Below are 11,036 nucleotides of genomic sequence, written 5' to 3'. Positions count from 1 at the left end.
CACATTTTCTTAATTTTACATACAGATTAGCTTTCAATTTGGTAAGGACCTCCCGTACCAATTTGACATGCTCATCCATGGTTTTAGTATAAATCAAAATGTCGTTCAGATAGAAAAGTACTCCGTTGTACAGGTGTTCATGCAGAACTTCGTTGATTAACTGCATAAACACCGCCAATGCTGCTTGCAACCCAAAAGGTATTACTCTATATTGGTGGCTCCCTAGGAGACCATTAAAAGCTGTGTCCCCCTCTCAAATTCTGACTCGATAATAGGCCTCTCTGAGGTCCAATTTGGTAAAGATAAAACCCTCCGCTAAACAGGCCAACATATCTTTCATGAGTGGCAGCGGATCCATGTGCTCCAGGCACACTCCATTGATGCCTCGAAAGTCTACACATAGACGCAGCCCTCCATCCTTTTTTCTCCATGAACAGCACAGGGGCAGCTGTATAAATCCTCTTGCCAGGTTCTTTTTTTTATGTATTGTTGCATTTCACCTAACTCCTGAGGAGTCATAGAGTACATCTTCGGTTTTGGAAGCTTAGCCTCTGGCAAAATCTCTGTAGCGTAGTCGGTTGGATGAGGAGGAGGGAGAACGTCACACTCCTTTTCGCTAAAAACTTTTCAGGCACAATAGATGTTTTGTCAACCCAAATGTACATATTTCTGCCAGTAAGCTTACTGTGCAATTTTGAAAGAGCGCAGCTCAACTGTTTATGTGGTGTTGTTGGCCGCTTTTGGTTTGGCTACCAGGTGTTGTTGTTTTGTGATTCTATTGTCTGCAGTCTAGATTTGCTCACAGAGTGGGAAACTCTGAGATTCCCCCCCCCACTGACACATGACAGGAAAGTGGTGCTGAGGCCCATCAGGTACCCAGACCTCCAATTAAAATGAGGTGGACATGCCAGAAAACATCGTAGCCTCAATGGAATTGGCCTTCTAAAGAAACACCTTTAATACCAAGGTTTGCCATGCAGAAGACTCCGGGGGTGTTGAGTTTGGGACCTCCACCATCTCCTGGGTCTCCAAAATAAACAAGGCCAGTCATGCTAAGGAAGAATTTATTTGACCTTCTGCCCCATCAGGAGGAGTAAAATCAGAAGCTCCAGAGAGCAAAAGGAAGCGAAGAGGTGTAGAGCGGAGATTTTTGGCAGAGCTGCATTGCTTCTCCAGAGTTCTTCAGGTGCTTCGTTCACTCTGGAGCAAGAAAAGAAGCGATTTGCACTAGTATTTGCACTGGCAGATGAAGGGATGCAGGGCATTGCAGGTCTGATCTCTCCATTTGAGGTATCCTGGACAGCAAAACAGAAAGTTTCAATTTCAGTTTGGACCAACCTTCCAATCTGTTTGCTCTGCACACCAGTGGTGAGTTTCAATTTTTTTAGAACCTATTCTGTGGGTGTGTCCTATTTTGTGGGCATGGCTTGGCAGTCATGTGACTGGGCAGATGCCAAGTTGGCATCACTCATGCACACTCAGTCACATGACCATTACCGCCAAGCCAGTGGTGGGTTTCAAAAACTTTTGGAACCTCTTCTGTAGGTGTGGCCTGTTTTCCGGGTCCACTGGTGGAACCTCTTCTGACCGGTTCGGTAGATTTGATGAACCGGTTCTACCAAATAGGTGCAAACTGGTAGGAATCCACCTCTGATTTCACACCCAACAGACCCCCCCCCCAACGGCAAGTGTGTTGGGCGTGAACTCTTACGCTTTGTTTCCCAGTTTTTAAGGCAAACAGGGTTGACCACTGGGGTATCCAAGGGTTTCCCTTAGCAAGGGTCTTTTTGAGGGTCTTCTTCTTGTGTCCCATTGGCTCTATAGAGGGTCAGGCTGTGAGAGCTTAGAAACCAAGGGATCAATAAAGATCATCAGTCGTCAAGTGGTGAGCATTCCAAGATGGATCAAATGGGGCCCCTTTGTTGGAAGCCACCCTCAGTTGCTTCCCCACCATCTTGCCATACCTGCTGGGGACCACATGTGGACACACAACTCATTGTTCCATTTGTTGTCAGGCTCTCCTGAATCCCAGGAGAAGTAGTCAACGGAGGATCTGTCTGACCACTCCCAGATGCGTCTCTGGAATGACAGGGAAGCCACGTTAGGCAACGGAGAACGGGGAACCCTCTACATGACCCAGGAGAGGAGATGAATCTCTCTCACCCCTCCTCTTCCTCTCTCTCTTTCTTTCTTACTCTCTCTATCTCTCTCTTTATCTATCTATCTATCTATCTATCTATCTATCTATCTATCTATCTATCTATCTATCTATCTATCTACCTACCTACCTACCTACCTACCTACCTACCTACCTACCTACCTACCTACCTACCTACCTATCTATCTATCTATCTATCTATCTATCTATCTATCTATCTATCTATCTATCTATAAGTATCTATCTTCTAACTGTATTCAATCTCAGTTGATCTGGAACAGCTCACCAGGGTTAAATTTGGATGTTTGGATAGGTGGCAATCAGGAGATCCAGGGAAAAGATGCCCCAGAAGAAAACTACCTGGAGGTGTCCAGACAGTCAACACTGATTGGTCTCAGGAATAGGGTCAAAGTCAAGGGGTCCTTGGGTGGGAGACCCCCAGCAGAACCCCAGAGCTGTAGGGAAGACTGAAAGGTATCTTGGGAGTTTGTAGGGGGAAACCAACTTCTGTGTTATTTCTATTTTTAAAGTCGCCAGGAATTGATCTCAATTCCAGGGAAACTTCCCTTCTTTGTAGATCATGAAGCATTTTGCAGGCATTGAAAATGCAACTGAGCACAAGATGAAATCCTGCCAATAACAGAAATGAGCCATTTCTGCATGAAATAAAATTAAGATGAAATAAAATGGGAAAAATAATAAAATAAATAAATAAATAAATAAAATAAAAAATAAAATAAATAATATAAAAAATAAAATAAATAATAAAATTAAATTAAATTTAAAAAATAATAAAATAAATAATAATAAAATAAAATAAAATAAAATAAATAATAATAAAATAAAATAAAATAATAATAAAATAAAATAAAATAAAATAAAAAATAATAATAAAATAAATAAATAAATAAATAAAATAAAATAATAAAATAATAAAATAATAAAATAATAAAATAATAAAATAAAATAAAATAAAATAAAATAAAATAAAATAAAATAAAATAAAATAAAATAAAATAAAATAAAATAAAATAAAATAAAATAAATAAAATAAAATAAATAAAATAAAATAAAATAAAATAAAATAAAATAATAAAATAAAATAAAATAAAATAATAAAATAAAATAAAATAAAATAAAATAAAATAAAATAAAATAAAATAAAATAAAATAAAATAAAATAAAATAAAATAAAATAAATAAAATAAAATAAAATAAAATAAAATAATAAAATAAAATAATAAATAAAATAATAAAATAAAATAAAATAAAATAAAATAAAATAATAAAATAAAATAAATAAAATAAATAAAATAAATAAAATAAATAAAATAAATAAAATAAATAAAATAAATAAAATAAATAAAATAATAAAATAATAAAATAATAAAATAAAATAAAATAAAATAAAATAAAATAAAATAAAATAAAATAAAATAAAATAAAATAAAATAAAATAAAATAAAATAAAATAATAAAATAAAATAAAATAAAATAAAATAAATAAAATAAAATAAAATAAAATAAAATAAAATAAAATAAAATAAAATAAAATAAAATAAAATAAAATAAAATAAAATAAAATAAAATAAAATAAAATAAAATAAAATAAAATAAAATAAAATAAAATAAAATAATAAAATAATAAAATAAAATAAAATAATAAAATAATAATAAAATGGGGGGAAGGAAGAAGAGCCCTCCCAGGCCAGGCCACGTGGTCTTTGAATTCTTGGCCCATCAGAGTTTCAAGGAGAATCAGAGCGCGTTTGATGCTCTGAAAAGGGGAAGGGAGACTGATGGAGGCCCTGAGTGCAGAGAACACCTTCATCCCAAGATGAATTGGGGATGAAATCCCTCCCTTTGGGACAGCAGCCAGTTCCTCAACTAGGCAGGAAGGGTTGGGGAGGGGGCAGGAGTCTCGGGGTTTCCAAATGCCTTTGTCCAGGGATGAAATTAAAAACATTTTGCTACCAGTTCTGTGGGCGTGGCTTGGTGGGCGTGGCAGGGGATGCATATTGCAAAATCTCCATTCCCCTCTCCCCACTCTGGGGCCAGCCAGAGGTGGCATTTGACGGTTCTCTGAGCGACTCAAAAGTTCCGCTTCTGGTTCTCCAGAACCGGTGAGAACCTGCTGGATTTCAACCCCTAGATTTGTTGAAGGCAAGAGCTTTTAGCAGAGGGATCCTTGCCTCCCATTGGAAGATCCTTTGAAAATCCCCTTAGGAGCAACAACGAATGAATGGAAACAATATCACCAAAAGAAAGGGACCTACCTTCTTTGGATCATTCAGTCCAATCCAGACCTGGCCTGAACGTGTGATATAGTGAGTGATGTACTCGGCCAAGTCAGCTGACTCTGCATAGCTGTGGATGGAGGCGAGGTGGCAGCCTGGCTTCAATTTCCTGCAGAACATCTAGGAGAGAGAGAGAGAGAGAGAGAGAGCAACCACAAGGAAGGGCGCTGGTTCAGCAGGGAAGAAACAGGTGTGTTTGCTTGTTTGTACTGTGCAAGGGAGACAAGAGCAGGGATCCGATTGCATGGCCCAACCCACGGTCTTGAACCCCACAGATTTCCTCACTTGGTCTGCAGCTCTTGACCAGTTCCTGGCTTAACTTCCCACTTCATTTATTGCCATCTGAGATGCCCTTCGGAGGCAAAACAGTCTCAAGATGCCAGCCGGAGTTGCCAGCGAAACATCTTGAAGTCTCTTGTCTGCAAGGCGGTCACTCAACCCTAACGCTCAACACGGAGTAAGGATTAAAAGAGTTGGAGGTCTTCTAGCCTGCTTTCTCCCTGGTTCGCTTTGACATCCAGGCTCTGTGATTTCCCACGGCCCCCGCTTTCCCTGGGGGGGTGTTTAGAGGTTGCACCTGGTTCTCCCCCCCCTTCTCCCTAGACAGGATTGGGTGAACTTTCCTCCCTCCCTCCCGCCCTGCTTGCACAGTCCAGGTTTTCTGCCTGTATTTTTCCTATCTCCCACCCTTCCCTTCCCGTTGCTCTCTCCCCTCCACCACTCGCCCACCGGATTTATAAAGACAGGCGTAGCCTCCATCCTACAAAGTTGGATGCTTCAATTCCTTCTAGGAAACTTATGGCTTTTCCTGGCTCCGCGCTCCGCAGCCCACCCGGGCCCTGCTTGGCTGGGCACCTCCTGTCACTACCACTCATCTCACCCATTGCGGGAATTTGATGAAGCCGAGTGGCTCCTTGGCAGGCCCCAGATCCAAACTAAACCCGGACATTTCCAGCAGGGAGCGAGTGGAGCGCAAGGGAAGCGTCTCTTCTGGTTTCTCACTCTGGGACTTGGCATGCCGCCCTCTCCTGCCACTTCTGCCCTCTCCAGCATGCTACCCCTGTTCCCTCTGGGGCTGCAATGGCAGCAGCTTTGGGAGACGCTGGCCAGTGGGGAGGGTGGGGGGCTAGGCTAGCGCAAATGCTTACGGATGTAGTCAGGAGGCAGCAGTTCTGTGGATGCACATGGCAAATGCGAGGCAGGACGAGTGTCGGAGAGGGACAGTTTGGGGGCATGGCCAGCCAGCCATCACTACCGGTTTGGCAACCCACAGCCAATTATCACTACCAGTTCGGCCAAAGCGGGAGCAACCCACTTCTTACATAGACACAAACACACTTTAGCCACGGTGGCACACTGGAGTGCAGGCTACTTCTGCTGACTGCTGTCTGTCTGCGATTTGACAGTTTAAATCTCCCAAGGCTCAAGGTTGACTCAGCCTTCTATCCTTCCGAGGTGGGTAAAAGGAGGACCCAGATTGTTGGGGGCAATATGCTGATTCTGTAAACCGCTTAGAGAGGACTGTGAAAGCTCTGTGGATCAGTATATATGGTAAGTCTAAGGGCTCTTGCTATTCCTATCCCTCTTCTTTGTGGGAGCCCCTTAGATATTGGAAGATGGCTGTCATGTCTCCCCTGGTCCTTCTTTTCACCACAATAGTCAAACCCAATTCCTGCAATCGTTCTTCATATGTTTTAGCCCCCAGCCTCTTACTCTGCCCGACAGATACTGGACAAACCATAATACACTCCATAGAATACTTGCATTTCAGACTGTTCTAAAATCATGATCTTTGCTCCCTTTTCATGCACCCATCCTGGTGGCCGTCCACTTCAGCCCAACCAGGGGTGACTTTGAGGGTCTTCAAGGCTCCACCTAGACTTCTCCTCCCCCTCGGCCAAGATAAAAGTCCTTCTAACCTCTGCTTCGTTCCAATTTTTCAGTTCACCGAAGACCTTATAGCAAAGCCCGTTCCCGGGGAACCAATCAACAGGACACTGATAGCCTTTGGCTCCTGTGGGGGAAGAGAGAAAGCCAATGAGAAGATGGCCAGGAGAAGAGGAGGAGGAGGAGACAGCTGGGTCTGCAGAACATGCCTAACCTCCTGAGCTACCAACATCTTTGAAACTGACTTGGCCTTGGACAGAGTGGCTGCATTTGCAGATAGTCCAAAGCTTGGTTAGGGTTGGCCTTGCTTAATTCCCTTCAAGCTGCTAGTCTTGTGTGAACCCCTCGGCTTTCATTGGTCTCTCCTTCACTGAACTGTGCTGAGCTGGAAAATGGATTCCTTCCAGAACCAGGCTGTTGACTGGAGCAAAGGACAGGGATCTAGTGGGTCTCTTCTGAAGGGTATGCACTGGCTTCCTGGGTGATCCGTAACCACTGAAGCCCTGAATGGCTGAGTGGCTAATTTTTGTGGGACTGCCCACTGGTGCCCACTGCCCAGGAGGGGTCCTTCTGAACAAGCCCCTCTCCACCATTGGATCCTCAGCTCTCAGGTCCCTGGAAAAGGGTCTCAGCTCTTGTGTGGGTCCCAGGGACAGGAATCCTAGCCCCACTCGGCTGTTCTTTCGTTCAACTCTATTTGTTCATGTAATAAATTTATGTCTTGCCGAAGCAGCTTTTTAATGGAGAAAAGGACTGTTCTTTTGCCAAACCTCTAACTGTTCATGAATGATTCTGAATTTCGATTGTATTTTGTTTTCCATGGTTGCAAATGGCCCTGAGTTTTGGGGCAGCGAGAGAAGGAGGGATCTAAATTGCAGAATAAGCCAAGCAGGAAGAAAAGCAACTTCAGAGTGAGGATTCTGGGGAGGTCAAACGAGGAAGGGGATGAAATACAAGAGCTCTCTCTGACCCCAGAGCAATGTTCCCTCTAAATTTTTTTCAGTGTGTGCGGAAAAGTATAGTATTTGAGCAGCATATTTTCATGCCTGAGCACCTGAATATTTTTCACAGGTGTTTCACAGAGCAATTGATTTATAGGATCCGAATTGGAATGGAGAAAAATGTGTGTGTGTGTGTTTGTGTGTGTTTGAGTGAGCGAGGGATCCAGTAAGGGAACTGCGCCTATTTAGGAAAGAAGGTAAATTATTGCAAACATGATCAATCGAAGATAAGTATGGGGACAGGTTGGGCAGTAGAGAGAAAGTGATAAAAGAGTGGGAGAGAGGAAGAAAAAAAGAGGAAAGAGAGACAGAAAGAGACAGAGAAGGACAGAGAAAGTGACAGAACAGTGGGAAAGAAGGAGAGAGAAAGAGAGACAAAGAGAAAGAGGGTGAAAGATACAGAAAGAGACAAAGAGGAGAGAGAAGGGAGAAGGAGAAAGTGACAGAAGAATGAAAAAGAGGGAGAGAGAAAGAGAAGAGAGACAAAGAGAAAGAGGATGAGAGAGACAGAGAGAGAAGAGAGGAAGAGGAAAGAGTAAGAGAGAACATCTCATTTCAACCCTGAGGTGCAAATATTCTCTTTGATTGGTAATTTTATTTGTCCATTTACTATCCAATACTCTCATTTCTCCTTAAATTCACCAAGAATTCCCTTCTTTTTATTGAATTTATCACAATACCATGAGAACAACTTTTTCAGCATAGCTTTACAGCTATTTAAAATATATAGTAATTTAGGTTTTCAGAACATTAGTCTATTTATAAGCCACAAAGTGCAAAGAAACAGATTCTTTTTTTTTTACACATTTTATTGAGATTTATAGGCCGCCCTTCTCCCTGAGGGGACTCAGGGCGGCTTACAATCACAAGTTCAGAAAGTTGGCTTCCCTTTTTGTAATTGCCTATTGCCTGCTTAATTTTCTACCTACATTTTTGATAACTGATATTTACTGTTGACCCAAGAAGCCCATCATAGAAAGAAACTCTCCCTATGAACTTTGTTGGGTTTCCATGGAATGAAGTTTGATCTTTTTCTCAACCATACAGTAGCATATTCTTTCTAAGGAGGATATAATCAAGATAGTCCATAATTGCCTATCAATCTAACAGTATGGCGATTGACAATCTCTTTATATTTCAACTCTAACTCTTTCAGTCTTAAAGGTTTGGTGAGGAGAAATCCAAAAATTCTTTTAAAGAGAAAAAAAAATGCTTGCACAATTGCACCCATTGAGACATGTATATATACACAACACACAGAGAAAGAAACTTAACAAAGTGCTAAGTCTGCCCACCAACTCACTCACTCTCTCTCTCTCTCTCTCTCTCTCTCTCTCTCTCTCTCTCTCTCTTAAAGAGAGAGAAGAGAGAGAAGAGAGAGAGAGAGGGAGAGGGGGGGGGAGAGAGAGAATCCCTCCTTCCTTCAGCCCAACACTCTTGCTGGCGGATGAGAGGGACTGCAGAGGGTCTCCTCGAGTCTAGGGCAGCGAGTCATTCGATGGGAAAGTTGCCTCTTGGAAGGAATGACCCCGATTGGCTCTCGCTTCATCTCTCCTGCTTTGCTTCTCCGTTCAGCCTTTGGGCAGCAGATCGAAAGCAGAAGCTAACGCTCTCCCTCACTCCCTCACTCCCCTCCGCCTCCTCCCTCCCTTCCTCTCTCTCTCTCAAATGGCAAATGCGAGCAGCCGCTGCTGGGAGCCCGTCCCATGCCTTCTCCCAACCCCCACACCCCTTCTCTCAGCTACTTCCTGCCATGATTGCTGTCTCCAGGCTGGCTCTCCCCTCCTATTATCGTGGAAAGCGTCTCACAAAAACCACTGGGTGGCAGTTGGAAACTGCTGCACGGTGTTTTGTTGCCACGTGTGCGGCCGCTCACCCGCGCACTTTAGAGGGAACAGCGCCCCAGAGACCCTCCTCAAACTTACCTCTTAGGGAGAGGGCCACGATGAGCAAGCTGAAGGTCACAAAAATGAATCTCCCCATGGTCTTCCTTCCTTCCCTGCAAAGAGAAGAGTAAAAGGGGGGAAGAGGAGGAAGGAAGGAGGAGGAGGAGGAGAAAAAAGAAGGAGAAGAAGAGGAAGAAAGAGGAGGAAGAAGGAGAAGAGGAATAGGAAGAGAAAGTAGGAGGAGGAGGAAGGAGAAGGAGGAGAAGAAGAAGAGGAAGAAAGGAAGAAGGAGAAGAAGGAGGAGGAGGAAGAAGGAGGAGGAGGAAGGAAGGAGGAGGAGGAGGAGGAGAAAAAAGAAGGAGGAGAAGAAGAGGAAGAAAGAGGAGGAAGAAGGAGAAGAGGAATAGGAAGAGAAAGTAGGAGGAGGAGGAAGGAGAAGGAGGAGAAGAAGAAGAGGAAGAAAGGAAGAAGGAGAAGGAGGAGGAGGAGGAAGAAGGAGGAGGAGGAAGAAGGAGGAGGAGGAGAGGAAGGAGGAGGAGGAAGGAGGAGAAGAAGGAAGAAAAAGGAAGGAAGAGAAGGAGGAAAAGAAGAAGAAGAGGAGGAAGAAGAAGAGGTGGAGAAGGAGGAGAGGAAGGAGGAGGAAGAAGGAGGGGGAGGAGGAGAGGAAAAGAAAGGAGGAGGAGCAAGAAGTAGAAGAAGAAGAAAAGAAGAAGAAATGAAGGAGGAGGAAGAGGAAGAGGAAAAAGAAGAGGAAGGAGGAGGGGAAGAAAAAGGAAGAGGAGGAGAGGAAGAAAAAGAAGGAGAGGAGGAGAAGAAGGAGAAGGAGAAGGAGGAAGAGGAGAAAGAGGAGGAGAAGGAGAAGATGAAGGAGGAGGAGGAGAATGAGAAGAAGAAGAAGAATGAGAAGAAGAACATGGTCTTTGGGAGGGACCTCTCAGGAAAGGGGGATCCACCTCCACCAGTGACCAAGCTGGGACTCCAAAATTTGGTTTGGCAGTTTTATACCTGCCCAGCTGGTGCCAATTTCTGCCTTCCTGGATATGCAGCAGCCTTGGTGGGTCACCCTGGATTCTGCCTTGCTTTTTAATGGGAAGTGGGACCTTCCTTAGAAAGGATCTCCTGTGGATCTCTCTCTCTCTCTTTCCCATTTGGATCCCCAATAGATCTCTTTTTTCCTGAGGGACCCTCCCGCAGACCCCCTGCTGCAAACAGGACATCCCCCGCAGCCCCCTGCAAGAGGTCCCTTCAGATGGAGAGAGAGACGCAGGGGCCTCACCTGCCAGGTGCCCACAGGTGGCAGAGCCCCACTCACCTGTCCCTTCGCCTCCACAGGTAGAAAGTCTGCTCAGTGGCAACTCCAGGCTCCCCTCCAGCAAAGGGAATGGAGGCATTTAAAGGCAAGGCCGGGGGTGGATCTATGTGGGGGGAGTGGAGGGAAGGAGGAAATACTCTTCTTGAGAAAGGTGTGTTGGTGTATCAAGCAGAATTAAGCTTTTTTTCCATTCTTTCCAAGGAAAAGGTAAATACCCCCTTGAATCCCTATGTAAGCATCAGGTTCATTTGTTCAAACCACTGGAACATCTTCCCATATCACATTAAACTCTGGCTGGCAACAATAATGACGACATTGATTATAAAACATCTATTCTCTATTACAAGATAAACATTAAAAGCCTGGCATCAAATGGAAGTTTCCTCATACCTCCTTAAATACGTGTGTGTGTGTGTGTGTGTGTGTGTGTGTGTGTGTGTGTGTGTGTAAATGTTTATACCCTGTATTTGCTCTGGGAGGTTGGGGGGGAAGGGT

The 11,036-nt window shown here is 43.6% G+C and overlaps 1 protein-coding gene across 2 annotated transcripts; it reads right to left on the bottom strand.

Moving 5' to 3' along the window:
• Positions 1–1,047: 1,047 nt before the first annotated feature.
• On the bottom strand, positions 1,048–10,645 carry LOC106554605 (C-type lectin BfL-2). 2 transcript variants are annotated; one of them, XM_087722604.1, is made up of 6 exons: positions 10,542–10,645; positions 9,269–9,342; positions 6,375–6,469; positions 4,435–4,575; positions 1,965–2,079; positions 1,048–1,295 (listed from the first exon to the last, which is right to left on the bottom strand). In XM_087722604.1, the coding sequence occupies exons 2-6, from the start codon at positions 9,324–9,326 to the stop codon at positions 1,228–1,230; spliced, it is 477 nt and encodes a 158-aa protein (XP_087578730.1). In that variant the 5' UTR covers positions 9,327–9,342; positions 10,542–10,645; the 3' UTR covers positions 1,048–1,227. The 2 variants fall into 2 exon arrangements, with proteins under 2 accessions (XP_087578730.1, XP_087578731.1); XM_087722605.1 differs by lacking the exon at positions 10,542–10,645 and adding an exon at positions 10,506–10,529.
• Between the last annotated feature and the right edge of the window lie 391 nt (positions 10,646–11,036).

Source organism: Thamnophis sirtalis, unplaced genomic scaffold (genome assembly GCF_051295495.1).
Source record: "Thamnophis sirtalis isolate CommonGarterSnake01/CBP01778 unplaced genomic scaffold, rThaSir2_p1.2 scaffold_9, whole genome shotgun sequence".
Taxonomy (NCBI): Eukaryota; Metazoa; Chordata; class Lepidosauria; order Squamata; family Natricidae; genus Thamnophis; species Thamnophis sirtalis.
This window is presented reverse-complemented; position numbering and strand designations above follow the sequence as displayed.

What these genes read in the sequence shown, in the direction of transcription:
- LOC106554605 (XM_087722604.1), bottom strand. Translation starts at nt 9,326, where the DNA reads ATGGGGAGATTCATTTTTGTGACCTTCAGCTTGCTCATCGTGGCCCTC. An exon ending in CGTGGCCCTCTCCCTAAGAG is followed by an intron (nt 6,470 to 9,268) that starts GTAAGTTTGAGG and finishes CTTCCCCCACAG; the next exon opens with GAGCCAAAGGCTATCAGTGT. An exon ending in CCACATGTGGTCCCCAGCAG is followed by an intron (nt 1,296 to 1,964) that starts GTATGGCAAGAT and finishes TTTGCTGTCCAG; the next exon opens with GATACCTCAAATGGAGAGAT.